General features: G+C 50.3%; 1 protein-coding gene and 1 long non-coding RNA gene across 4 annotated transcripts in view; one reads left to right on the top strand and one right to left on the bottom strand.

Annotated features, from left to right (window-relative positions):
- PPARA (peroxisome proliferator activated receptor alpha) overlaps nucleotides 1-27,777 on the bottom strand; it is a 70,813-nt gene that overhangs the window by 19,124 nt on the left and 23,912 nt on the right. For all 3 annotated transcript variants that reach the window (XM_027968213.2, XM_042247880.1, XM_042247881.2), the window contains exons 3-5: nucleotides 9,379-9,628; nucleotides 2,091-2,251; nucleotides 298-436 (exon numbers count right to left, since the gene is read on the bottom strand). In XM_027968213.2, the coding sequence (XP_027824014.2) occupies nucleotides 298-436; nucleotides 2,091-2,251; nucleotides 9,379-9,592 (514 nt within the window). In that variant the 5' untranslated portion in view covers nucleotides 9,593-9,628. The remainder of the gene's footprint in view (nucleotides 1-297; nucleotides 437-2,090; nucleotides 2,252-9,378; nucleotides 9,629-27,777) is intronic.
- LOC114114095 (uncharacterized) lies at nucleotides 350-25,335 on the top strand. Its single transcript, XR_003588953.3, has 3 exons — nucleotides 350-453; nucleotides 8,764-18,679; nucleotides 20,952-25,335. It is a non-coding gene; the product is annotated as an uncharacterized LOC114114095 (long non-coding RNA).

Here is a 27,777-nt window from a genome sequence, read left to right as displayed (position 1 = left end):
GTTCCGAGCCCACAAGGGAGGCAGATGGAGGCATGAAAAGTGAAAGTGAAAGTGAAGTCGCTCAGTCGTGTCCGACTCTTTGCGACCCCGTGGACAGTAGCCCACCAGGCTCTTCCGTCCATGGGATTCTCCAGGCAAGAATACTGGAGTGGGTTGCCATTTCCTTCTCCAGGGGATCTTCCCGACCCAGGGATCGAACCCACGTCTCCCACACTGCAGACGCTTTAACCTCTGAGCCACCGGGGATGCCCAGATGGAGCCATGGGTGGGTAAAATTCGAGAGCCAACCTTACCTACCGTTATGGGACATCCCAACGGAAAGGCACTTGTGGAAGCGACAGTACTGGCACTTATTCCGGTTCTTTTTCTGGATCTTGCAGCTCCGGTCGCATCTGTCATACACCAGCTTCAGCCGAATCGTTCTCCTAAAGAAGCCCTGTGGATCAACACACGGTTGGTTAAAGAATAGGACCACTGATGAATCAATGTCCTCCTTTATTCACGCTTCTTCTTGTTCACTTATTGTCTCTTTTAAGATGAACTGAATGCAGAGAAACGGTTCATCTAAAAAGTCTGATGTCGGCACTTCCCTGGTGGCCCCGTGGTTAAGACTGCCCTCCCAGTGCAGGGGGCACAGGTCTGATCCCTGGCTGGGGAACTAGATCCCATGTGCAGCACAGCCCAGGCAAATAAATAAATAAAGTTTATTTTTAAAAAAAGTCTAATATAATTGAAGCAGGTTTACATGGAAAAGTAAGAAAATGAGGCAAAATTCAAAGTAATACCAATACATCCTCACCTGGGAAGACACACAATCTCCCAAAGAGTGACTCCACCCAGCTAAGATTTCTACAGATGTGACTTTCTCTTCTTAGACAGCAGGTCCATTTGGGTGATGAAAATGTTCTAAGCATTTTTTGTGGGAGAACATAAACTCTCTAAAAGATAAAGATTATATAATAAAGGGAAGCTAGCTGGTTATAAATGGAGAAGGCAATGGCAACCCACTCCAGTACTCTTGCCTGGAAAATCCCACGGATGGAGGAGCCTGGTGGGCTGCAGTCCATGGGGTTGCTAGGAGTCCGACACGATTGAGCGACTTCACTTTCACTTTTCACTTTCATGCATTGGAGAAGGAAATGGCAGCCCATTCCAGTGTTCTTGCCTGGGGAATCCCAGGGACGGGGGAGCCTGGTGGGCTGCTGTCTATGGGCTTGCACAGAGTCGGACACGACTGAAGCGACTTAGCAGCAGCAGCTGGTTGTAAATAACTTTCTTGCTTTATAAAAGCATCTTAAACTTTATCCAGTGAGAAACAACTTAAAAAAAAAACCCCAAAGTAAACAAAGGTGACTCAATCATGGCCCAGCGGAAAGACAGCTTTGCGGGGAGCAAGGCACTCGCTATGGAGCCCGCAGTTCGGGTGGACGGGCCCCTGGCACAAAGGACACACTGGGGCGTGCCGCAGCGGCCGGGGAGGACTCGGCCCGGGGTCTGGCCGTTGGCCGGCACGTGCTGTAGGCTCTGACGGGGCTGATGCTTGTGAGGACCACTGCCCCCCACGGCCTTCTGAGGACGATGGAGAGAGAAGGTGCGCAGAAGCCCTCTGACCTTGCATCCCCGTGAAGGGAGCAGCCTTAACGTGGTTCATTCTCCTTCAAACAGCACACTTGCTATATCACGTATAAAGAGCAGTCCAGCAATATGCCACAGGCTTTCCAAAGAGAGAAATGAACGTGTTAATGGGGTCGGTTTCTGATCAACAGCGTTAACGTGCTTGTACTAAGTCACTTCCGTCGTGTCTGACTCTGTGCCACCCCATGGACTGTAGCCCGCCAGGCTCTTCTTGTCCATGGGATTCTCCAGGCAACAATACTGGAGTGGGTTGCCACTCCCTTCTCCAGGGGATCTTCCCCACCCAGGGATTTAGCCCGAGTCTCTGCACTGCAGGCGGATTCTTTACCACTGAGCCACCAGGGACGCCCTTCAGCAGATCTTTCTTACTAACAACAAACATTTGTGTGTAAGATGAAGGGAAGCACACGTGGTCCCTGAAAGGTCACTTTTCTCCGCACCTAGGGTCCCCGTACCTTGCAGCCCTCACACGCGTGGACGCCGTAGTGGTAGCCAGAGGCTTTGTCCCCGCAGATCCTACACTCGATGTTCAGGGCGATGCTGGATGACTCCTCGGCGCTGCCAGGGACCGCGGGGTAGGAGGCAGATGAGGGGCTCGAGGCTGGGGACAGGGTGTCTAGGAAAAGAAGGGGAGGGCTTATGAACTTCCACGCTCTTACCATCCAACATCCAGACCAGCTTTCTGAGGATCTGATCCCCACCTAACCACCCCCCGCCCTCAACTCCCCCCACCCCACCGCCGCCCCGGGCTTTCACTGGGGAGGCGTCAGCTGGTGGGTAGGGCTCCGTTCCTCTGTCAGCCCTGGCCCAGCCCTCCTACAGCGACCAGGGCTGGGACATCTGGAAGCTCCCCTAGCCAGGGACCCCCCAACTAAAAAAAAACAACTATACGCTTTAACCCATAAAAATCAAAACAAAATGGACCAAATCATGGCCGCATGGAAAAGGCCACTTCCTAAGCAGCCTATACACACGAATGCTCACAGCAGCTTTGTTCTTCGTTGCCAAAGACTGAAGTGTCCCACACAGAACTTGTTGCGCTTTTTTTTTTTTGCATCCTCCCTTCCAGCCCTTTTATACTTGTTAACTCAGTAAATTGCACCAGAAAGACAATAAAAATCCATGTGGGCAACCCAAAAGCACAACTCAAGAAAAAAAGAAGTTGGTCTTTCTTAAAATTAAAAACTCCTGCTCTGCAAAAGACTCTGTTAAGAAAATGAAAAGACAAGCCACAGACTGGGAGAAGCGATTTGCAAAACACATATGCAATAATAGAACTGCATCCAAACTGCATGAACGAGTCTTACAACTCGACAGTAATGAAACTAAAAAACTCAATTAAAAACAGGCAAAGGATCCAAATAGATATCTGGCTGAAGAAGACACACAGATAGCAAGCAAGAACATGAGAACATGCTCCCCATCAACGGTCACTGAGAGCCTGAATTAAAATGAGACGTCACTGTGCAGCTATCGGAACGGCTAAAACCCAAAAAACTGACACCATCAAATGATGGGGAGCAGGTGGAGGAAAAGAAGCTCTCATTCTAGGGAAGCAGAATGGTGCAGCCACTTCGAAAGACAGTTTGGCGGTTTCCTATGAAGCAAAACAGTCTTAAAGAGTTACACTGCTGGATGTCGACACGTGGTGCTGGAGGAGACTCTCGAGAGCCCCTTGAACAGCAAGGAGATCCAACCGTCCATCCTAAAGGAAATCAGCCCTGAATACTCATCAAAAGGACTGACGCTGAAGCGGAAGCTCCAACACTTTGGCCACCTGATGCGAAGAGCCGACTCATTGGAAAAGACCCTGATGCTGGGAAAGACTGAAGGCAGGAGAAGGGGACGATAGAGGATGAGATGGTTGGATGGCATCACCGACGTGATGGATATGCGTTTGAGTAAGCTCCGGGACTTGGCGATGGACAGGGAGGCCTGGTGTGCTGCCGTCCATGGGGTCGTGAAGAGTTGGACCAGACTTGGCGACTGAACGGCAATACCAGTATTGACAAAAGTGATTTGAAAATGTGTGTCCACACAAACACCTACATGTGAGTGTTTCAGCAGCTTTATTCTTTTCAAACGTGTTTCTGAAGCATCGTTGCGTTAGTGCTGTGTTTAGTTGCTGCCGTACAGAACAGTGACTCAGCCACACACGCGTGTTCTGTTTCATATGGCTCGTCACAGGACACTGAACACGGCTCCCTGCGCTGTACAGTAGGGCCGCGTTGTTTCTCCACCCCGTATATGCCAGCTTGCCTCTGCTGATTCCAGCTCCCGACTCGACCCTCCCTCCCACTCCCCCCCCCTCGGGAACCCCAAGTCTGCTGTCTGTCTCTGTGTGTCTCTGTTTTGTAAATGTGCTCATTTCTTGATAAGTTTTAGATTCCACACACAGCTGATGTCATAAGCTGTTGGTTTCTCTCTTTACGACTCAGTGTGATAATCTCCAGTTGCACCCATGTTGCTCCAAATGGCTGAGAAAAATGGAAAGTCACTTCTTTTCTTTTCACGGCTGAGTGACATTCCGTCGAGCCTACACATGCACCATGTCTTCTTTATCCACTCCTCTGTCGATGGGCGTTTAGGAGGTTTCCGCGTCTTGGCTATTGTGGACAGCGCTTTAGTGCCAAGAGGCCCCTCAATAGGTGAGGTCAGTTCCGAAAGGCTACATATGCGGCTCTTAATGTCTGACATTTGGGGAAAGGCAGAGCTATCGGTGGTGAAAAGATCAGCAGCTGGAGTGGGGTTAGGGAGGCAGGGCTGAATGGGTGAAGCACAGTGGCTTTTTCGAGGTGGTGAAACTATTCATAAGAAATTGTAATGGTGAATACACGACCTAATTTATTCGTCAAAATCCACAGAGTTTTACGTTCAGAGTGAACCTTAATGTGTGCAAATACACGAAAATAATTGAGGAGGCCCAGGGGCCCCAGGATGGCACACAGAATGCAATTATCCACCCTTTCTCGCTTGGAGAATCCTATGGGCTGAGGAGCCTGGTGGGCTGCAGTTCTCGGGGCACAAGGAGTTGGACACGACTGAGTGACTTTACTTACTTACTTGTATCACAAGTGTGGGAAGCATTTGTAGGAACGCTGATGAAGATGCTCGCCTGCATGACCTTGGAAATGCATGGAGTCTGTGAGTCCAGAGGAAAAGGGAACTGCCCCTGGTCACTGTCCTGAGCCGATAAGGTGGTTTCCCACAGGGCCCTGGGGGAGCAGTTCTGAGGTCGCCACTCTTGCTGGTCTATCACTCGGTCGTGTCCGAATCTTTGTGACCCCATGGACGGCAGCACGCCAGGCCCCCGTGTCCATCGCCAATTCCCGGAGCTGGCCCAAACTCATGTCCATCGAGTCGGTGATGCCACCCAACCATCTCATCCTCTGTCGTCCCCTTCTTCTCCTGCCTTCAATCTTTCCCAGCATCAGGGTCTTTTCCAGTGAGTCAGTTCTTTGAATCGGGTGGCCAAAGTATTGAAGTTTCAGCTTCAGCATCAATCCTTCTAATAAATTGTCAGGACTGATTTCCTTTAGGATGGACTGGTTGGGTCTCCCTGCAGTCCAAGGGACTCTCAAGAGTCTTCTCCAATACCACAGTTCAAAAGCATCCATTCTTCAGTGCTCAGTCTTTCTTTATCGTCCAGCTCTCACATCCGTACATGACTACTGGAAGAAAACCATAACTTTGACGTAGGCAAAGTAATGTCTCTACTTTTAAATATGCTATCTAGTTTTGTCATAGCTTTTCTTCTAAGGAGCAAGCATGTTTTAATTTCATGGCTGCAATCACCATCTGCAGTGATATTGGAGCCCAAGAAAATAAAGTCTGTCACTGTTTCCATTGTTTCCCATCTATTTCCCATGAAGTGATGGGACCAGATGCTATGCTCTTAGTTTTTTGAATGTTGAGTTTTAAGCCAGCTTTTTTACTCTCCTCTTTCACTTTCATCGAGAGGCTCTTTAGTTCTTCTTTGCTTTCTACCATAAGGGTGGTATCATCTGCGTATCTGAGATTATTGATATTTCTCCTGGCAGTCTTGATTCCAGCTTGTGCTTCATCCAGCCCGGCATTTCACATGATATACTCCGCATATAAGTTAAGTAAGCAGGATGACAATATACAGCCTTGACATACTCTTTTTCCTATCTGGAACCAGTCTGTTGTTCCATGTCCAGTTCTAACTGCTGCTTCCTGATCTGCATGCAGCTTTCTCAGGAGGAAGGTAAGGTGGTCTGGTATTCCCATTTCTTCCAGAATTTTCCAGAGTTTGTTGTGATCCACACAGTCAGAGGCTTCAGCATAGTCAGTGAAGCAGAAGTAGAAGGCACTACACCGGAAATGAAAGACTAAATCTAAATGTTCACTTGATGGTGGATGGATGGTGGATGGTGGATGGATGGATGGATGGTGGATGGATGGTGGATGATGGATGGATGGATGGTGGATGGCTGGCGGATGGATGGATGGATGGTGGATGGATGGTGGATGGTGGATGGATAGTGGATGGATGGTGGATGGCGGATGGATGGATAGTGGACGGATGGATGGATGGTGGATGGATGGATGGATGTTGTATGGATGGTGGATACTGTTGGAGCGTGAGCTCACAGGTAAGAAGAGGCTAGAGTGGTCCATGAGGTGGTGGATTAGAGGTACAGACATTTGTTTGAATTTATATTACCTTAACATAGAGACAGACAGCTGTATATAGAAATACAGACATGTGTACATATGTGGGTATGTATGTACACATATATGTCTGCTCCATCAGCTGAGAGAGCCTAAAAGGAAAGATACTCCAGGGAATTTCCTGGTGGTCCAGTGGTTAGGGCCCCAGGCTTTTACTGCCAAGGGCTCAGGTTCAATCTTTGGTTGGGAAAACTAAGATCTGGCAAGCCGTGGGGTGTGGCCAAAAAAAAAAAGGAAGATAAAGAAAAGATACTCCAAGAGCAACCTCAAATGCTTGGAGGGAACAGTATGGAGTATCTCAGAATCCTTAGGACCCTGGGTAAAACACTCGAAAGGGTTTTGCCTCAGAACTGGGGCAAATTACCTCTAGCATCAGCACTGCTCTGGTCCCATCTAACAAAGCTTAACCACAGGGCCTGAAAGGATCAACATCTTGCACATTAAAACTTAACTGCCTCCCAGAACAGGACTTAAGAATATTTATGTAAATACAAAATATCCATCATCAACAAAATCCACAATGTATGGTATCTAAAAATAAACTGTAAAAAAAAAAAAAAAACCATGCAAAGAAGCAGAAGAACATGACCCATTCCTGTTTACCCAAGAGAAGTGGAAGCACTGTTCACACAGAGATGTGTACGTGAACCTTCCCAGCAGCTGTAACAGCCAGGACCTGGAGACAACCGGATGTTTATCGACAACATGGATAAACAAACCATGGCAAACCCAGACAGGAAATCTTAAAAGATGAACTGTTGATACATGCTGTCAATGCAGATGAATCTAAAGATAATCTGGCTGAGTGAAAGGAGTTAGACTAAAAAGAGAACACGCTGTATGATTCAATTTATATAAAATTCTAGGAAATACAATCTGACTGATGAGAGAAAGCAGAGCGGCGGTTACTCTGGGAGAGGGAGGTGTGGTGGGAGAGGGATTACAAAGCGGCACAAGTGAACGTCGGGTGGCGGGGCTGCCATTTGATTGTGCTGATGGCTGCACAAGTCTCCGTGTGTGTGTGTCACTGTTTGGATATGTGACGTTTTTATGTCAATAAAGCTAGCTAAGAAAAATTGGGGGCAGGGCGGGAAATACACACTGGCAGAGCAAACAGTCTCACCCGTCCGGTCTCCTAGGTGTAAAGCTGACCGTGAACAGGTTTTATAGAGGGCCCTCCCGTATGTGCAATTTACATAACTTAGAAATATCACCAAGGGAGCCGTTAGAGACAGGATGAAAAGTCGGATTCACAAATAAGAAGTCATTCTCTCTCTCAGATGTAACGATAGCAATGAAAAACCCAACAAGGAGACAAAGACTTTACGGATTATGAGATGATTCTAAATGATCAAAAGGTTTAATTAACCATGATAAAGAGAACTGGAGGGAAGTAAGAATGGATGACCACACACCCACCTCCTTAGCGGCCAGTGGCCGAGAGTCAAGGACGTGTGTCTGGTCTCTTTCTGTAAGCGCCCCTCTCTTCCTTTCTGCCACGGTGCACACGCTGTCACAAACACCACCGCAGCGCAGACCCCTGTGCGTGAGGTGAAGCCACGTCCACCCCAGCAGGCTCGCGGGTCGCGCACTCTCAACCACACTCTCCATGACACGGGTTATCTGTGAAAACGGCTGCCAGCCAACCTCCAGCCTCCCTCTCCCGCCATCACTGAAGGTCAGCGCACAGTCTCGGAAACCACCTTTCTGGGGTGGGGCCATGGGAGAGGACGGTGGGGGAGCGAGCCCTGGACACAAGGGGAGCCGTGGGGTGGAAGGAACAGAGGCCTCCACCAGAGGCTGCCGGGAGAGCCTTCTCGGTTCTCCCAAGGGAGCCAGGATAACCCACGGTCGGAGGGGAAAACCGCACACACACCTCCTGGCCGGTTCAATCCTGACTCCTCCAGTCCCAGCCCCAAGAAGGACAGTGAGGTCAAGCCCACCTCCAAAGGAGCCTCCTTTAAATCAAGGGTGCAGTTTACACCACATTATCCCAGGGTGCCTTTTTTGCAGGGGTGGGGGCATGCTGCAAGGCTTGAAGAATCTTAGTTCTCCAACCAGGGACTGAACCCGTGTCCCCTGCAGTGGAGGCGTTGGAACCCTAGCCACTGGACTGCCAGAGAAGTCTCCGGGGCGGCTCACCTGTTGCCCTGAGAGACGGATAGGGCCGTGGCTTCCTCTTCCCAGTAAGGCTACCAGACTAGACCCCACATTTTACTGCTTTCTGTCTGCCTTGCCTGACGCCTGATGGAGCCCTTTTTTTTTTTTTTACCATAACCATCTTAAAATTCCTTTTTTTAACAGTTTTTTTTTTTTTTTTTACTGAAGCATAGTTCATACGCCACGTATTAATTTCTGCTGTTCAGCAAAGTGATTCAGTTGTACACATATACAGATATACATTCTTTTTCAAAATATTCCTTTCCATTACAGCTTATCATATGCAAAAGACCCTGATGCTGGGAAAGACTGAAGGCGAAAGGAGAAGAGGGTGGCAGAGAATGAGATAGTTAGATCATCAACTCAATGGACGTGGATTTGAGCAAACTCTGGAAGAGAGTGAAGGACAGAGGAGCCAGGTGTGGTGTAGCCCGTGGGGTCGCCAAGAGTCAGACACACCTGAGCGCCTGGACAACAATGACAAATTTAATATAGTTCACGCGGTGCAGCAGGGCTTTGCTGCTCATCCATCCCACACATGGGAGTTTACAAAAGAGTCAGGAGATGGTTCACGTCCATTTCCAGACAAGACAGTGATTTTTATTACAGTAGGAGTCTCTGCTTTAAAGAAACATAAACTCACACCATTAAAAAAAAAAAAAAAAAAGCAGCTGCCAGCTGAATTTCAAGCATTATGTGACTCGTGTCCAGCTTTTATAAAGAGGACACACTGAGATGCCGCAAAAGTCCGGGGGCACAGAATGTCACGCTCTCACGGCTGAAGATTTCAAGGCAGAAAGACGTGACTTCTCCTCCAGGTGAAGTGAACACTGTTCTCTGCGGAAAAAACATTTCTGAGTAAAGCTTTCCAGGAAGGGGTACGCTTACCTGTAATAACGGAGCCATCTGATCCTGGACCACTTCCTAAGTACTGGTATTCTGTAAAACTGAAGCTCCCGGAACTGTCCTCCCCAATAGACTGAGAAATCTCTTGAATGGTTCCCATCTCTTGTAGGAAGTCTGCCGAGAGCGGGCTTTCCAGGTCATCAGCCTCCAGTGGGGAGAGGGGACCGATGGGGCTCTCTGTGTCCACCATCTCCATCGGGAGGAGCTGGTCCCACTGCCCAGCTCCGATCTCCTGGGAGGAGAGAGAGGCCGTCGGTGAAAACACTGGGAGACTGGAGGGCCACTGGCTCCCCTTGAGTGGAAGCATCACTGGCCAGTGGAGACACACCTGAACTCATAATCGAAAGAGTGACATTGTCGGCCATTCTTCCGCTTGACTCTTGATAAGCTCAGTAACAAAAGGAACATATTTTTTATTATTATTACTTTTTTATTTTGGTCAAGCGGCTTGCAGAATCTCAGTTCCCTGACCAGGGACTGAACCCAGGTCCTTGGCAGTGACAGAACCAAATCCTAACCACTGGACCCCCAGGGAACTCCCCTCAAAATGAAAAATCTCTAAACAAGAGCTCATCTCAGGAACCAGAGCTGACGCGGCCGGGAATCCCTCTGTGTTGCTGTGCCCTCTGTGTATCGGAGGAAGACGGAAATAGCAGCGACACACGCTTAGTCCCTGCTGCCCCAGGGCAGCCCCTCTGGTGGGGACATGTCTGGACTATCTGATGGGCACACAAGGATGCGGGAGGGGGATGGGGAGGGCACGGCTCCACACGGCTGGCCAGGGAGGGCCTCGCTTAAAAGGGTGCAGACCCCGGCAGGAACACAGCAGAGCTGTGCAGACATCTTGGAGAGAATGTTCCAGTGAAAGGAGCGGCAAGTGTGCAGCCCCCAGGATGGATGCCTGCGGGAGTACTTGCAGGCACAAGCGGGTCAGTGTGGCTCGGCGGGGGTCCCGGGGGAGTGGGAGGGGCAGGCAGCTGGCGGGCACACTGGGCACGACTTGTTCTCTGTGCACGTGGGGCGCGCCATGCAGGTAGGTGTTCCTAAAGTGACTACTGTGTAACGAACACATCCGGTGTTACAAAAATCTAAACGGGTCAGTCCCCGATAGTGCTAGGCTGTTTCAACTCACACACGGGAGAACGCTCTCTAGGTGGGCACTTTCAGACTGCAGCGTGCCCCCCCAGATTCCTGTGCGGGAGTCCTGATGCCGGTGCGTGCTTGCTCAGTCGTGTCTGACTTTTTGCGACCCCATGGACTGTAGCCCGCCAGGCTCCTCTGTCCATGGGACTCTCCAGGCAAGAATACTGGAGTGGGTAGCCATGCCCTCCTCCAGGGACCTTCCCAGCCCAGGGATGGAACCCATGTCTCCTGTGTCTCCTGGACTGGTAGGTGGATTCTCTACCACTGAGCCACCTGCGAAGCCCTCAGGCCCTAGCATGGGGCTGCATTTGGACATAGTAAAGGGGTGATTACATTAAGATGAGTCTTCAGAGGGGGCCTGATCCAATCTGGCTGCTGGAAATCTGCACACACAGAGACACGGGGCGGGGGGTGGGGGGCGGTGCACACTCAGTGGGGGGCAGCCTGTGAGCACACAGCGGACGGCGGCCCTGTGGCCTGAGCAGAGGGGCCTTGAGAGGAACCAAAGCCGCCCACACTTCGATCTGGGCCTGTGGGCCTCCCAGACGGTGAGAAGCAAACACCGTCGGGGGCCGCAGCCCGTGGCCCACCCTGAGGGCAGCTGGGGCACAGGCCCAAGGTCAAAGCACAGGCCCTCCCCGCGCTGGCTGGGTTCACGCTGCTGCCCAGACCTCTGAAACCACTTCCTGCGACCTTCAGACCAGGGCCCGGCCTCCTGCACAGCGTGGGCCCTGGTGACACACCTTCCCCCCCTCGCCCTGGTTACCGGCCCCCATACCCCCGAGACCAGTGGCACCAGGTCATCGCCCCAATTAGAACCCCAGCGTCGGCCCTGGGCCCCCGCCTGAACCACCCTCCCCCGCCCCCCGCCTTCCCGAGGCCCCGTCCAAGTTCACCCCCCAGCCCAGCCTGGTCTCTCCTCGCCAACAAGGCCGAGGCGACATTCAGCTTCTGAAATGGTCTCAGGGAGGCCCACACGCACGTTGAGGACAGGACCCGAGGGGTGCGTGCCACCAGTCCTGGCTGGGGCTCAGCGGGCGGGGGACTGTGGTCCCTCCATGACCTCGGAAGGCTGGGCTCTTGGGACCAAGGAAGGAAAGAAAGAAAGAAAGAAAGAAAGAAAGGGAAGTCACTCAGTCGTGTCCAACTCCTTGCGACCCCATGGACTGTAGCCTACCAGGGTCCTCTGTCCATGGGATTTCCCAGGCAAGAGTACTGGAGTGGGTTGCCATTTCCTTCTCCAGGGGATCTCCCCAATCCAGGGATCAAACCTGGGTCTCCCATGTTGTGGGCAGACACTTTACCCTCTGAGCCACCACGACCTCAGAAGGCTGGGCTCTTGGGACCAAGGGAGAGGATGCTGCCCAAAGCAGAGCTGTGGGAGGTGCTCCGGCCGGAGCATGTCCCACCTCAGCCCGGCTGCGAGTCAACCGCAGCGTCAAGCGCAGAGACGAAGGCACGGTCTGCTTCCTTTAGAAATGAAGAATGGGGCCAGTCCACATGCTTTTGTAAGGGTCACATCTCATGCCAGGATTCTGACAATAAATGACCACAGTCAGCGATAATGCCACAGCGAAAAAGAAAAGGGAGCATTAAACTTCCGTAAGACTGAGAAGATGTTATCATCTTTTAGGGTACATCAGACTGTGATCTGTGCTTTTTTTATTATGTTTTATTCTGCATCATAACTGTATTTCTTCAAATGGCAAGTGAGATAAAGGGATTCCTTAAGATATTTTCCGGGAGGTCCCTGGTGGTCCAGTGATTATGACTTCACCCTCCAATACAGGGGGTGCAGGTTCCATCCCTGGTTGGGGAGCTAAAATCCCACAAGTCTTGTGGCCAAAAAACCCAAACATAAAACAGAAGCAATACTACAAGTTCAATAAAGACTTAAAAAATGGTCCCCATCTAAAATAGATTTTTTTTTTAAAAAAGGTGTTTTCCACCATGACCAAAAGGTTCCAAAGTGCAGTCATTAACTTACTACCTCTACCATAAAGCTCAACTTCAAAACTATACGAAAGCCAGGAAGAGACCATGTTATCAACGAGGCCGTGACCACGTCTCCTATGCTGTCATATTCTAAGCGCTGCAAGGAAAACACACGTGGAGGCAGCCTTGTATTCCCGCAGACATCCTATCTTTCAACCAGCAGCGCCCAGATCCGAGGAACTCAACTCTGACTACAAACGATGTCAGTCTCCCTGGCATTCCAACAGGGCATTGCAGTGCTCTGCCATCTTACCATTTTACCTGTCAGTTGCTTTCCAAGGGTACCTGAGATTTATGGAGAGAAACGTCAGTGTTTCTGTTAACAAAGAGCTAAAGGATGTGAGAGTTGGACTATATAAGGAAAGCTGAGCGCCGAAGAATGGATGCTTTTGAACTGTGGTGTTGGAGAAGACTCTTGAGAGTCTCTTGGACTACAAGGAGATCCAACCAGTCCATCCTAAAGGAGATCAGTCCTGAGTGTTCATTGGAAAGACTGATGCTGAAGCTGAAATTTCAATACTTTGGCCACCTGGTATGAAGCACTGACTCATTGGAAAAGACCTTGATGCTGGGAAAGATTGAAGGTGGGAGGAGAAGGGACGACAGAAGATGAGATGGTTGGATGGCATCACCGACTCAATGGACATGATTTTGAGCGAGCTCCGGGAGTTGGTGATGGACAGGGAGGCCTGGCGTGCTGCAGTCCATGGAGTCACAAAGAGTCACACATGACTGAGCGACTGAACTGAACTGAAACGAGATCCTTGGGGAGTGAGGCAACACCATGACCTCTGGCCAGAGGACTGGCTGCCACACATCACTGGATGCACTGGCCCTGCCTGCTTCCAGCCTAAGCAGATAAGGGACACTGCCCTTTGGACATTTCCGCAGGTAAAGTCGAGGCCGCATGGCACACGCCCTACCCCACGGGCCCGCGGTTCCTGGCAGCCTCTGCACACACTGTCTCCACACTAGTCACCTCTGCTCCAGGATCAGGAAAATCACGGCAATTCCCTGCCTCTGGAGCCCACAGAATGCAGCCACCGCCTGGTCCGCCAAGACGGGCAGCTAGGTGCCAGTTACCGTGCCCTGGCCCAGGGTCCTAGGTCCTCCGGGGCTTTGGGAGAGAGAAAAAGACACCACCAATGATGTCTCAGCAGCTTCCAGGGTAGCCGAAAGGCAAGACATCAGGAAATGGTGCAAATGGAAGTCAAACAGGCCTCAGTTTCCAGGCAGGGAAAAGCGAAGGATGGAGTGGCGGGTGCTGAGGACGGGTGATAAAGCCGAGTTCCAGCAGAGACATGGGGGATGCATACGCCGTCTCCCTTCCTGGACAATCCATTCTGAGACTCGCTGGCTTCTAAAGGCATTTTTTTCCTCCCCTTTCTCATCCAACGTAAGTGTTAGAACTGTATCCCATATATGGGAAACTCAAATGTAAACTGCTAAAATTCTACTTTTAGTAGAACACTGATCCGTCAAAATATTGATGATCCGGTGGTTATGACTCAGCCTTGCAGGGGGTGTGGGTTTGATCCCTGGTCAGGGAACAATTATATAACCCCACATGCTGAGCAGTGCAGTGAAAAAAGATTCAAAACAAAACCGAATGAAAAAAAGAGAAATTAACAGAGTGAATCATAACCGTGAAACTAAGCCTGAGAGGTGAGACGAACACACAGGAGTCTAGGCACCGCTGCTGTTTGCTGCTGTTCAGCCGCTAAGTCGCGTCCAGCTCTTTGCGTCACGGTGAACACAGTGAACAACAGAGTCCAAGTGGGCAGGAAAAGGCAGGCTTCACACGGGGAGGTGGGCGGTGGGGGTGGTGCACCTTTATCCTGAGGACGGGGACCGTGCCCGCGGCCTGGGCAGCCGACTGGCACACATCTCCGACCGCTCAGGAAAGGTGTGGACAGAGCGCCGGTCTGACTCTACCAGAGAAGCAGCAAAGAGAGAATCTGGAGAATGTTCAGGACATTCAGTCACATACCAGTGCTTTGCAGAGCGTCAGGAAGCCTCATTATCTGATTGGAATGACAAAGCGGGGACTCACTCGGCTGTTGTCTCCCGAGGGTGTTGCTGTGTCTCAACCATCTTTGTCCCCTTAGGTTACTTTTTTAAGGAGTTTTTTTTTTTTTAGTATTTATTTATTTAATTAATTTATTTGGCTTTCCAAGGCCTTAGTGGTGGCATGTGGGATCCAGTTCCCTGACTAGGAATTGAGCCCAGGCCCCATGCATGGGGAGCCTGGAGTCTTAGGCACTGCACCACCAGGGGAGCACCCCGCTACACACACATTATTAGCAGAGCTCCTTGGACCTAGAAGGCCTTTTGTAAACGTTCTCTGAAATAAAGTACTAAATAAAAGTTCACCATCTAAACATATTTCTTTTTTTTTTTTTTTTTACTACTTAAAAAACTCTAAACATATTTCTATGCTGTGACATCTGACACTCAAGAAAAAGAGCAAGTGGAATTAGGCTGGAGTTCTCTCACTCAGAACTCACGTTCGCCTCAGGAGGGTCCAGTGAAATAGCTGAGCAAACGTCAGTCTTCTCTTTACCTCGCTCTGTTCAGTTCTTACCGTACTGTAAGGCCCTGGGGGAGGGTCCCTTCTCAGGCCTGGTGATGCCGCCTCCGAGCAATCTGCTGACAGCTGTCTTCACTCAGGTAAGTTTGACTAGACTTCATTGAGTGATTGAAGGTAAAAGAGGGGATTTTTGTCAAAAGAGTCCCATTTGCGGGGCAGACAAGCAGCTTTCAGACAAGGAATTTTTCCACTTTTCATCAACTCTAATTTACTAGCTTGTCAGCTTCTTTATATTTTCCCGTACACTTCATGGAGATTACACAACTATTGTGACTTCTGGCTTAACTTGTTGGTTTAGGGCTGGAAACAACATTTCAAAATAAACAAAATAATGCTAAAAAGCCCTCTGCACCTTCACCTTGCACCTGAAGTTCACTGCAATAGATTAATCATTAGTGCCTGTATAATGATTGACAAGGTAAGTATAGAAAAGGCCTAGGAAACACATTTAAAACAGAAAAGTACCAGAGTATAATAGAAAGAAAACAAAGGACTGTGCATTTTAATGAATTAAATCAAACATACTAGGAGAGTCTGCACAATAGGTTTGACTAGAGCTTTCTAGATCTTTTCCAACAGTGCTTAAGGCGTGAAATTTTGTAATCAAGAGTCTGGCAGGCAGAAATGGGAGACAAAAGGATAGTTGTGAGCCTCTACACCTCTGTCTTTAAAGGTGCAAAGAGAATGTTCCCGATCATTTCCAAGACATCTCCCCCCAGATTTATACAAAGGTCACAGTCTATCATGTTGGTGTTCCAGCACTTCAAACCCACTCCTTCCCATATTCCTGAAAATGGAGTTATCGTTCTTAAATATAATCTTACTTTTGTGGATGGTGATACCAAAATAATCACAGGCAAGTGGCAACTTTGGACACGCGTTGGTGTCAGCTGCAATGGAATGTGAGTGAGCTGAGAACCAAAGTCAATGGATGCAGCCGCTATGGAAAACAGTATGGAGTCCCTCAAAACACCAAAAATAGAATTGCTACGTGATCCAGCAATCCCACTCCTGGAGGGATAGCCAGACAAAACTGCAACGCAAAAGGATACATGCATCCCTGTGTTCTCAGCAGCACTATTTACAACAGCAGAGACGTGGAGACAACCTACCCGTCCATGGACAGACAAATGGATAAAGGAGTGGCAAAGACAGACAGAGGAATACTGCTTAGCCACGAAAAAGAGTAAGACAAAGCCGGCGGCAGCAGCACGGACGGACGTAGAGATCACCATGCTAAGTGAAGCAGGTCACAGAGAGAGACAAACGCCACATGACGTTGCTCATATGCGGAGTCTAGGACACGACACAGCGGAGCCTACTTGGGAGACAGAAGCAGACTCACACAGAGAGAGACAGATTTCTGGTTGCCAAGGGGGACGGGGGTTGGAGATGGATGGTCTGGGAGTTGGAGGTTAGCAGATGAAAACTATTACCCGTAGAAGGGATGGACAACAAGGCCTTGCTGCGTAGTACAGGGAACTATACGCAATTCCCCGTGACAAGCCGTGATGGAAAAGAACGGGACAGAGTGTGCATCGAAGGCACAGCGGCGTCGCTCAGGCGTGTCTGACTCTGTGCGACCCCGTGGACTGCAGCCCGCCAGGCTTCTCTGTCCATGGGATTTTCCAGGCAAGAATACTGGAGTGGATTGCCATTTCCCTCTTCAGGGGATCTTCCCGACCCAGGGACTGAACCCGGGTCTCCCGCATTGTAGGCAGACGCTTTATCGTCTGAGCCACCAGGGAAGTCCTGAAAAAGTATGTGTGTGTATATATATACACATAGCTTATATATACATACAAGGCTACTACGTAGCGCAGTCAGTAAAGAATCTGCCTGCAATGCAGGAGAGCTGAGTTTGATTCCTAGGTTGGGAAGATCCCCTGGAGAAGGGAATGGCAACACACTCCAGTATGCTTGCCTGGGAAATCCCATGGAGAGAGGAGCCTGGCGGGCTACGGTCCATGGGGTCAGAGTTGGACCCGACTGAGCAACTAAACCATCACCGTATGTGTGTACATACACATATAACTGAAGCACTTTGCAGCAGAAATGAACACAGCACTGTAAATCAACTCAACTTCAATTAAGAAATAAATGTAAGAAGTTGTGAGCAAAAGTCCACGGCAATGTAACTCATATTTATGACACAAACGCTTTGACCCAGTGAAGCAGCGGGGAGGACGCTGAGCTTCTGCCGCTCAGACGACAGACAAGCAGTGGAGGATGAAGGGCCTTGAAGGTCACAAAACCGAACGGTGACACCCCAGGCAGGGAGGGCCTGGTGGGTGTGGGAGGAACGTCCCACGGACGCCAGGACGTGAGTCAAGCTGGGGCTCACTGCTGGGATGGGAGCCGTGTTTCGTGAGCTTGGTGGACCATGTGCGTTCCCCTGAGCTGGTGACCATACTTCTCCTGGAGACATCTTGGGGGACCCACAGCTCCAGGGCAGGGGTGTGGGAGCCGAGACGGGGCAGGGAGGGGTGCAGGGGGCACACCTGGAACCAGGCCCTCCGGAACAGTCACTGCAGCGCTTCCTCTATGGGCCCACACTGGGGCAGGGGAGGCAGCGCTGCCCACTGGCAGAGGGGCCAGAGGCTCAGAGCGGGGCACGCCTTGTGCAGCCGGGACGCGAGGAGAGAAGCGATCAAGTGACGGCAGAGGCAGTGTGACGAGGCCATCTGGGGACACCCTGAGGGTCAGGGAGCCTCCACCAAGGAGGGGATGTCCACGCGGAATCTTAGAAGGTGGCCATAAAGAAGTGCAGCAGAAGAAAGGGGCGAGGAGGTGTTTCTAAGAAAAGGGCACAGCCCGTGTGCAGAGATGACTTGAAATATCACTGAGTAGCTGAGAAGGTCAGGATCACCCACGTTGAGGGGCTGGACCCGTGACCCGTGGCCGCACAGCAAGCAACCCCACAGCCCAGCAGCTTGAATGCCGTCCACTGTGTTAGCTCACAGTCCTGTGGGTCGGCAACTCGGGCTGGGCTGGCGGGGCCTTCCTTGGTCAGCGGGTCACCGTGGCTGTGGGGTCAGTGGGGACGGATGCTGGGTGCAGGCTGGGCCCTTCTCACCACGTGGCCTCTATCCTAGGAGGCCAGCCCAGGGCTCCTGCAAGTGCCTTCGTCTTCCAAGAGGGAGTGTGGGAGCTTGGCGACCTCACTCACAAATACTGCATCACTTCGGCCAATTTCTGCAGGTCAAAGCGAGTCAGAGGTGAGCTGAGATCCAAGTGGTGGGGAAATGAGCCCGGCCTCCGGGAGGGAGCCCCAGAACCTGGGACCCTTTTTGGTGCGGCGTGGGTTGGGGGTGGGGGCCTGCACAGGGGGAGAGGCTGCAGGGCAGTCCAGGTACGTCACCGCCCACGGCTCAGGACTCCGCCTGTGGCCTCCACCCTGCAAGCAGGAAGCAGCCACGGGGGGAGACGGCAGGACGGTGACAGGGAGGAGCTGCACTGGGCTTGTTCTGGCAGCAGGTGGAATCCAGAGTTAGAGGAAAGCAGGCAAGGTGAGAGGCAGCAGGACTCCTCCAGAGTATGTGGTGACTGCTCCCGGTAAGAGGACACGCCCTGGGGGCTGATCTGGGGAGGTGGGAGGGCAGGGGACGAAGACCTAACATGGCCAGCGGGCAGGGGTGGGGCAGGGAACTCGGACGGAGCCTGGGCTACACCTCTCCAGCTCAGGTAACTGGGAGACAAGGTGCCGCCATGAAACCGGGAGCGTGAAAAGAGCCAGTTCCCAGAGCGGAGAGTCGTGGAGAGGGAGGGTGGTGAATTCAGGGGCGGGCTGTGGTGGCGGTGTCTGCGGGACGCGCAGGCTCAGCCTCTGTCAATGCCTCCTCTTCTGGAAAGTTCTGAGGATGTTACCAGTGTTCGCCTCCTACAGCTCTTAGTAGCAGGAGCATCAGCCGGGCAGATGAAGCCCCATCCTGCTCTGGGTGACCTTGGATACCTGAAACGCAGTCTCAACAGCTGTGATGGGGTTACTAGCATCCACACGCTGGCTGGCCCGAGTGTGTGTGGATCGACTGTCCCTCCTCCTTCCTCAGGGCCCCCGCCCTACCCCCACTTTTATCCCTTAATCACGCCCTTCCTCCTGCCTGGCTGGACCTTAAAGAAGGCTGAGTGCCGAAGAATTGATGCTTTTGAACTGTGGAGCTGGAGAAGGCTCTTGAGAGTCCCTTGGACGGCAAGGAGATCAAACCAGTCCATCCTAAAGGAGATCAGTCCTGAATATTCATTGGAGGGACTGATGCTAAAGCTGAAACTCCAGTACTTTGGCCTCCTGATGTGAAGCGCTGACTCATTGGAAAGGACCCTGATGCTGGGAAAGACTGAAGGCAGGAGGAGAAGGGGACGACAGAGGATGAGATGGTTGGATGGCATCACCGACCCGATGGGCATGACTTTGAGCAAACTCTGGGAGCTGGTGAAGGACAGGGGAGCCTGGTGTGCTGCAGTCCATGGATTTTCAAAGAGACAGACACGCCTGAACGACTGAACCACAACAAAGGCAAGAGCAAGGTGATGGAGACGCACAGCTCACAATACCCCTTGGCTGGGCTGAGCTGAGCACCAGCAGGAAGGGGAAACGAGGCAACATCTGCATTAGATTCTACAAGTACCAAGAAGAATGTCGGAGACCTATGAGGCCTTCACGTTGCTGAAACAAAATGAGACAGTAGGAAGCAGATTACTCAAGGCCGACTGATGGTGTCAGCCCATGAATGTATTTCCACTGCCTGCCCTGCGGTGCTGAGAGCCTAGATAAAGGTTTTATGGGAAAGAGAAAAGTCCCTTTATCTTTAACTTCTCCAAGCCAACTCAATGAAATCTAAGTTCATTCTAAACCAAGAGAAATCAAGTAGAAAGACAATTACTTTTGGTAGTTGTATATCTTGGAGGCTAATTTTGGCTTTATGATTTCAGAAACTTGATAACAGATGTGTCCATGTTTTCTTTTTTAAAAAACCGTTAAAAAAATCAAAGTATAGTTAATTCCCAGTGTTCTGTTAGTTTCAGGTGTGCAGCAAGGCGGTTCAGTTATACACATATATACATATATAGGGCTTCCCTGGTGGCGCAGAGGGTAAAGCGTCTGCCTGCGATGCGGGAGACCTGGGTTCGATCCCTGGGTTGGGAAGATCCCCTGGAGAAGGAAATGGCAACCCACTCCAGTATTCCTGCCTGCAGAGTCCCATGGATGGAGGAGCCTGGTGGGCTACAGTCCACGGGGTCACAAAGAGTCGGACACGACTGAGCAGCTTCACTTTCACACACATATGCATGTCCTTTCCCAGATTCTTTTCTGTCACAGGTTGTTACGAGATACCGCATGTAGCTGCCCACGCTGGACAGCAGGTCACGGCTGTCTATCTTTCATACATAGTAGCGTGCGTCTGTCGTGCGTGCATGCTCAGTCGCTTCAAGCATGTCCGACTCTTTCTGACCCCATGAACTCTAGCCCGCCAGGCTCCTCTGTCCACGGAATTCTCCAGGCAAGAATACTGGAGTGGGTGGCCATCTTCTCCTCCAGGGGATCTTCCCGACCCAGGCGTCAAACCCACCTCTGTCGGTGTCTCCTGCATTGCAGGCGAATTCTTTACCTACTAAGCCACCTGGGAAGCCCGCATATCTGTTAATCCCTGCTAATTTATCCCTTCCCAGGACCACCCCCTCGGGAAACCATAAATTTGTTCTCTAGGTCTGTGAGTCTGTTTCTGATTCATTAGTAAATTCACTGATATCGCTTTTTAAGATTCCACAGGTGATACCATACAATCCAAGTCCTTGTCTGACTCGCTTGCCTTAATGTGATCCTCTCTAGGTCCAATCTGTTGCTGCAAATGGCAGAGATGTGGCTGTGTCCAAACCGCTCTCCTTTAACTCCCGCTTCGGTTCTGGATGAGGTCAGAGGCATCGCATTCAACACTGGGCCGCAGCAGGCAAGGTCTGAGCATCCTCCCATTTTTCCGGTCTGACACGGAACCGGAGAGGGTCAGACACGGGGACTCAGAGTAAAGCAGGCCTCCCTCTAGTGACAACGTTCGGAGAGATGCGAGATACCAGAAGTTTCTGGGGAGACAAGCTCCCTCCAGTAATGCTCTGAATGCCCAGAGCCAGCTTGGCCTGCAGAACCATCTGGGAATTCAGCATCAGCCCTTCCATAAACGCACTCAGAGGAGCACCTTCATGGACAAGGTCCCACTTTCTGGGAGGTGAGAACCACTTTTTGGACATTTTCAAAAACTGCGCTAAGCTACAGGACGAGCCGGTGCGTCCAGCGTTCAGAGAGGCCTGCCCACCGTCTCTCTCGCCCGACTGAACGGTGATGCGTGCTCACTCTCAGGGTCTTTCGCTCTGCAGCGAATGAGACGACAGTAAGGAAAAAGCCAAAATCTGGGATAGTAATACAGTGTTGTCACTGGGTTCATCCTCCTCCATGAGGATAAAGAGATTGGGGAAAAAGTCCTCTTCGTCTCTCCCCAGTTCTATTTGGACAACTGACACACAATATTACAATTTTATTTCTACAGTCGCCAAGGGATGGTTTCTCTTCAGCTTCACGGGTCTGAGAGCGGCTGCGATAGGCATACGGGGGAGACCACTGACTAGGGCAGCACTCCCACTCCTGAGCTCCAAGTAATCGCGGGGTATGGTGGAAGGCAAAACATGCAGACCAGCAAGCTCCCAGGAAAGCAGACACAAGCTGCACTGAGCACTGAAGACGGAGAGCTTCAGGGGGAAACCCAATTACCACACTCAACAATTAAACGGGAGCTTAGCTTTGCAGAAGTTCAAATTGTTTTTATTTCTTCATTGTTTTTATTTTTTGTGATTTCTTTTTTTATGGTGCCATTCAGCCTGTGGAATCTTAGCTCCCTGACCAGGGACCAAACCTGTTCCCCAGCAGTGGAAGTGTGGAGTCTTAACCATAAACCACCAGGGAAGTCCCAAAACCACTTTTTAAAAAATTTATTTGTTTTTAATTGGGGGATAATTGCTTTACAGTATTGTGCTGGTATCTGCCATCCATCAACACGAGTCAGCCACAGGTACGCATACGTCCCCTCCCTCTTGAGTCTCCCACCCTCTAGGTTGTCACAGAGCAGGTTTGAGCTGCCTGCACCATAGAGCGATTTCCGTCTGGTAATGTACACGTCCCCATGCCGCCCCCTCAGTCCGTCGCGCCCGCTCCTTCCCCACTGGGTCCACAAGTCTGTTCTTCATGTCTGCATTCCCACTGCCGCCCTGTAAACAGGTGCATCAGCACCATCTTCCTAGATTCCATACACATGCCTTCATATACGATATCTGCAGGAGTTCTTTTTCTTAAATTCAGACTTTAATCTTAGCCCAGAGATCAGGAAATGTGAGTTCTGGAGTCACCAGAACTGCCACAGCTGCGCAGGGGTTGTGTAACTCTGGAGCTGACTTACAAAGTCCCTAAGGGTAGGGGGATAAAGGCCGTCATCTCCCAGAAAGCAAAGAGAAAAGGCAGATAGAAATGGGAGAAGACAGAGGAGAAAGTCAGAGGAGCAGTCCAGGGGTGAGACTTATCCAAGCAGAGATGTCCCAGACGGAGGGAGGCGGGGAGTCGGGGCAAAGGAAACGATCCATGAGAACTGCCCTCAGAACTGAAGGCTGTGCGTTCCCAGGTCCCCAGGACAGGGGGTGAATGCAGGCCCCCATCAAGGCAGAGCACGGGGAAATTCTGGAACACACTGGGACAAGAGAGGCCACCAGACCCTGCATAGGAATGAACTCCACCCCCACAGCACATCTGTACGTCCAGCAAAGTTAGCCGAGATACCCAACTAACACAATGGGCTATATACTTGTTGTTTTAGTCTCGAAGTTGCGTCCGACTCTTTGTGACCCCATGGATTATAGCCCACTAAGCTCCTGTCCATAGGATTTCTCAGGGAAAAATCCTGGAGTGGGTTACCATTTCCTTCTCCAGGGGATCTTCCCGACCCAGGGATTGAACCCGGGTCTCTTGCATCTCCTGCCCTGGCAGGCAGACTGTTTACCACTGAGCCACCAGGGAAGCCCGGGCTCTCTGGCACTGCACTGCAACAGGGTTATAACACTTTCACACAAGTAATACCTAAAAACAAACAGATACAAAAACCAAGGAAAACACTTTGAACCTGGCAGTACAGTACCTTGAAAAGTATAGTAGTGACTGCAGAGTGAAACTCAAAGGCGCTTGCTCCTTGGAAGGGAAGCTATGCCAAACCTGGACAGCACGTGAGAAAGCAGAGACATCACTTTGCCAACAAAGGTCTGTCTAGTCAAAGCTATGTTTTTTCCAGTGGTCATGTATGGATGTGAGAGTTGGACCATAAAGAAGGCTGAGCACCAAAGAATTGATGCTTTTGAACTGTGGTGTTGGAGAAGACTCTTGAGAGTCCCTTGGACTGCCAGAAGGTCAAACCTGTCCATCTTAAAGGAAATCAGTCCCGAATATTCATTGGAAGGACTGATGCTGAAGCTGAGGCTCAAATACTTTGGCCCCCTGATGCAAAGAGCTGACTCATTGGAAAAGACCCTGATGCTGGAAAAGACTGAGGGCAGGAGGAGAAGGGGACGACAGAGGATGAGATGGTTGGATGGCATCACCGACTCAGTGGGTATGAGTTTGAGCGAGCTCTGGGGGATAGTGAGGGACAGGGGAGCCTGACTGCTGCAGTCCACGGGGTCGCAGAGGCGGACACGACTAAGCGACTGCGCGATAACAGCAGGGCAACAGCTGGCATCCTGGGGCTCGCGGCAGTACCAGCTGCATCACCGCTGCTTTTACATGTTTCTGGACATCCGCGGCTTGAAACAGAGACAGCGTACGACCGTACTCACAAGCACAACCACGTGTAGAGGATCCACGCACACAGCAATGTGTGCCAGATACCTGAACCAGCGGACACGGCTGGACACATAAACACACATTCAAATGTTTGAAAGTTTGCAGCTTGAAGACTCATGTGTGGGCGCCTTGACTCCCTGCTTCAGAATGCTTTTGCATTTCTCAGCAGCAGCACTGGAAGCAGAAGGCGACAGGACGGCGCGCTTACAGCGGGGAGAGGGGGGACGCCCACTCGCAGCTCAGCGTCCAGGTGAGGGGCCACCGGGTGGGGAAGCAGGAAAGTGCTGGTGTGACCTTTCAGCGCGGTGACTGCGCCTCTCTCCGGGACTCCAGGGCCTCTCCCGCCCCTGATAACCTGGTGCTTATCTCGTCTCACAGGCAACGATGGGGGAATGTGTTTTTTAAGTGGAGTTATGAAATTCAACTCGAGCACCTCTTCTAGCCATCTAACTGCCGTGAAGTGTTGAAAGCTGCTCGCGTCCCATCTGCTGTGGGTCTATAGGCTCTTATGCGTCAGCCTGACGTCGTCACTGGCCACCATGCAGGCACAGCACTGCTCTAAGTTAGAGATTCTGTTGCCGTGGATGACGGAGGCTAAGGCTCCTTGAATCTTCATAACGTGCCAAGCACGCGTTAACTCGTTCCATCCTTGCAACAACCCCATGAGGAAGGTCCTGTGAATATGCTTACTTTAGAGGTAAGGCAACTGCAGTACAGAGAGGCTACAGCCCTGGGCCCAGGGTCTCAGCACAAGTGGAGGCGGGGTTTGGACCTTGAGGGCCAGCCTCCAGTTTCGGCTCCTAACCCCCAGCACTACTATCCTTGGTAGAGTTCGTGGTGTACCATCTCCCAGGGCTCATGTTTCACAGCCTTCTGGTCAGCTACTATGATTTTTGAGGTTTGTCATCTAGTTTCTGAATTACCCACAAGCTGTTTTTCCTTCCCAGTTTAGTCCATGTTAAGAGCAGACTCTCTGTTGCAGGAATGTTATTCTTAACTAGACTGTCTGGTAAAGTTTAGAGCTGAGAAAAAAACCCAGCATCATTTCAGTTTGTTTATTAAGTGGAGATTGGAGATTTAAAGTCGTGGCAAAATGAAACCCAGATGATTAATGGAATGCCCAGTTCTCATGCGCTGTTTGCATATTAAGTGGAGAACTGTCTACTCGACTTTGCCAATGGCGTCACTTTTGCAAGTGTCTTTAAGTTGGGCCGCGTGAGTCTTAGCTGATGACTTTAGGGCCAAGCCTACAGTTTTAATACCAATTATGAATGAATCATTTTTTTGATTTTAAACACCGGTCTTACTGATGTATAACTGGCATACAATAAACTGTACATATTCATTTTTTTCAATTTGTATTATATATATATATTTTAAAGTAATTATTGTTCTGTGTCGAGTCTTAGTTGCTGCCCTCGGGCTCTAAGGCACTCATTAGTCAAAGCACACAGGCTTAGTTACCCTACAGTGCGTGGGACCTTAGATTCCTGACCAGGGAATCGAATCCGTGTCCCCTGCATTAGAAGGCGGATGTGTAACCACTAGACCACCAGGGCAGTCCCTGTATGTGTATCAAGTATACACTTTGAGAAGTTTTGATATCTGCACACACCTGTGAAACCACCACCGCTATCAGGATAGTAAAAACATCCGTTGCCCCCAGAGTTTCTTCCTCCCCATCTGTAACCTCTCTCTCTCTCAGCCCTCTGGACCCCCAGCCTGCTGATCTGCTCTCTCTCCCCTCTGGATCCCCAGCCTGCTGATCTGCTTTCTCTCTCTCTCCCCTCTGGACCCCCAGCCTGCTGATCTGCTTTCTCTCTCTCTCCCCTCTGGACCCCCAGCCTGCTGATCTGCTCTCTCTCCCCTCTGGACCCCCAGCCTGCTGATCTGCTTTCTCTCTCTCCCCTCTGGACCCCCAGCCTACTGATCTGTTTTCTCTCTCTCCCCTCCGGACCCCCAGCCTACTGATCTGCTTTCTGTCACTACACATTGTCTGCATTTCCTCGAGTTCTATATAAACAGGCTCGTTTGGTGTACACTCCTGTCTGTTTCCTTTCACTCAGCGTACTTCTCTGAGATCCATTCATGTTGTTGTACACATCCAGAGTTCACTCCTCTTCGCTGCAAAGTAATATTCCATCCACCTGTGGATGGACATTTGGACTGTTTCCAAGGTTGAGTTATTACAAACAAAGCAGCTACCAACATCCATGTATCAGTCTCTATATGGACAGGTGCTTTTCTTCCTCTTGGCTAAATACCTGGGTGTGTGATTGCTGGATCAAATGGTAGGTGTTTAACTTTTTAAGAGATTACCAAACTGGTTTCCAAAGTGTTTGCATAGTTTTTCATCTCTACTAGCAGTGTATGACGGAGAAGGCAACGGCACCCCACCCAGTACTCTTGCCTGGAAAATCCCATGGGTGGAGGAGCCTGGTGGGCTGCAGTCCATGAGGTCACAAAGAGCTGGTCACGACTGAGCGACTTCACTTTCACTTTTCACTTTCATGCATTGGAGAAGGAAATGGCAACCCACTCCAGTGTTCTTGCCTGGAGAATCCCAGGGACAGGGGAGCCTGGTGGGCTGCCGTCTATGGGGTCACACAGAGTTGGACACAACTGCAGCAACTTAGCAGCAGCAGCAGCAGCAGCAGTGTATGAGAGGTCCAGTTCCTCCATGACATGGCCAACATTTGGTGTGGTCACTCTTTCGAATTTCAGCTCTTCTAATGGGTCTGTAGCAGCACCTTGTCACCTCTGTGAAAGCTGTGAAACCCGAGCACAGGGATTGCAGGCAATTTGCATTGCCCTGGCAACTGATGACGTGGGGCACCCTTCCCAAGCTTATTGGCTGCCATGCATCTTCTTTGGCGATGTGTCAGTTCAGATCTCTCGCCCATTTAAAAACTGGGTTATTTCCTTACTGAGTGAATTTCCTAAGTGTCTCCCTGTTTTCTGGTTACGAGTCCTTTATCAGCTTATGCTTTACAGAAATTTATTCTCAGTCTGTAGCTTGCATTTTCATTTTCCCAGCACTGACTTTTGAAGAGCAAAAGTTCATTTTGATTAAGTCCAACTCAGCAGTTTTTCTCCTTTTGTGGATTGTGCTATCGGTGTCATAACTATGAAACTGTTGTCCTCCTGGTGGGCTTCCATCTATGGGGTCACACAGAGCTGGACACGATGGAAGCAACTTAGCAGCAGCAGCAACCCTAGGTCACACAGGTATTCTTAATTCTCGCTTTCTTTAGATTTTACACTTAGATCTATGATCCGTTTTGAGTTCATTTTTGTATATGGTGTGAGGAATGGATCAAAGTTCATTTTGGGCACATGGATAAACAGTTTTGAAAAGACTGTCCTTTCTCTGCTGAACTGCGATTGTACCTTTGTAAAAAACACTGATTTCTCTTAGTAACAAACATGGAATTTCATCAAAAGCTTCTTCTACATCTATTGAAATGATCACGTAGTCTTTTTCCATTCTGTTAATTTGGTGAATTATGATAATTTTTGATTGTTAAACCATCCTTACATTCCTGGGCTGAATCCATTTGGCTATGATATAACATTTTTTTTATACATCATAGATTCAATGTCCTAAACTATAAATTAGAATTTTTGTATCTATGTCCAGAAGGGATTTTGGTATTTAGTTTTCTTTACTAGTAATGCTTTTGCCTAGTTTTGGTATCAGATAAATGCTAGCCTCATAGAATGAATTGGAATGTACTCCCACTTCTTCAGTTTTGGGGAAGATATTGTATAGAATGGTATTATTTAT

This window comes from Ovis aries, chromosome 3 (genome assembly GCF_016772045.2).
Source record: "Ovis aries strain OAR_USU_Benz2616 breed Rambouillet chromosome 3, ARS-UI_Ramb_v3.0, whole genome shotgun sequence".
Lineage (NCBI taxonomy): Eukaryota > Metazoa > Chordata > Mammalia > Artiodactyla > Bovidae > Ovis > Ovis aries.
Note: the sequence above shows the minus strand (reverse complement) of the source record. Positions and strands in the feature narration are given on the sequence as shown.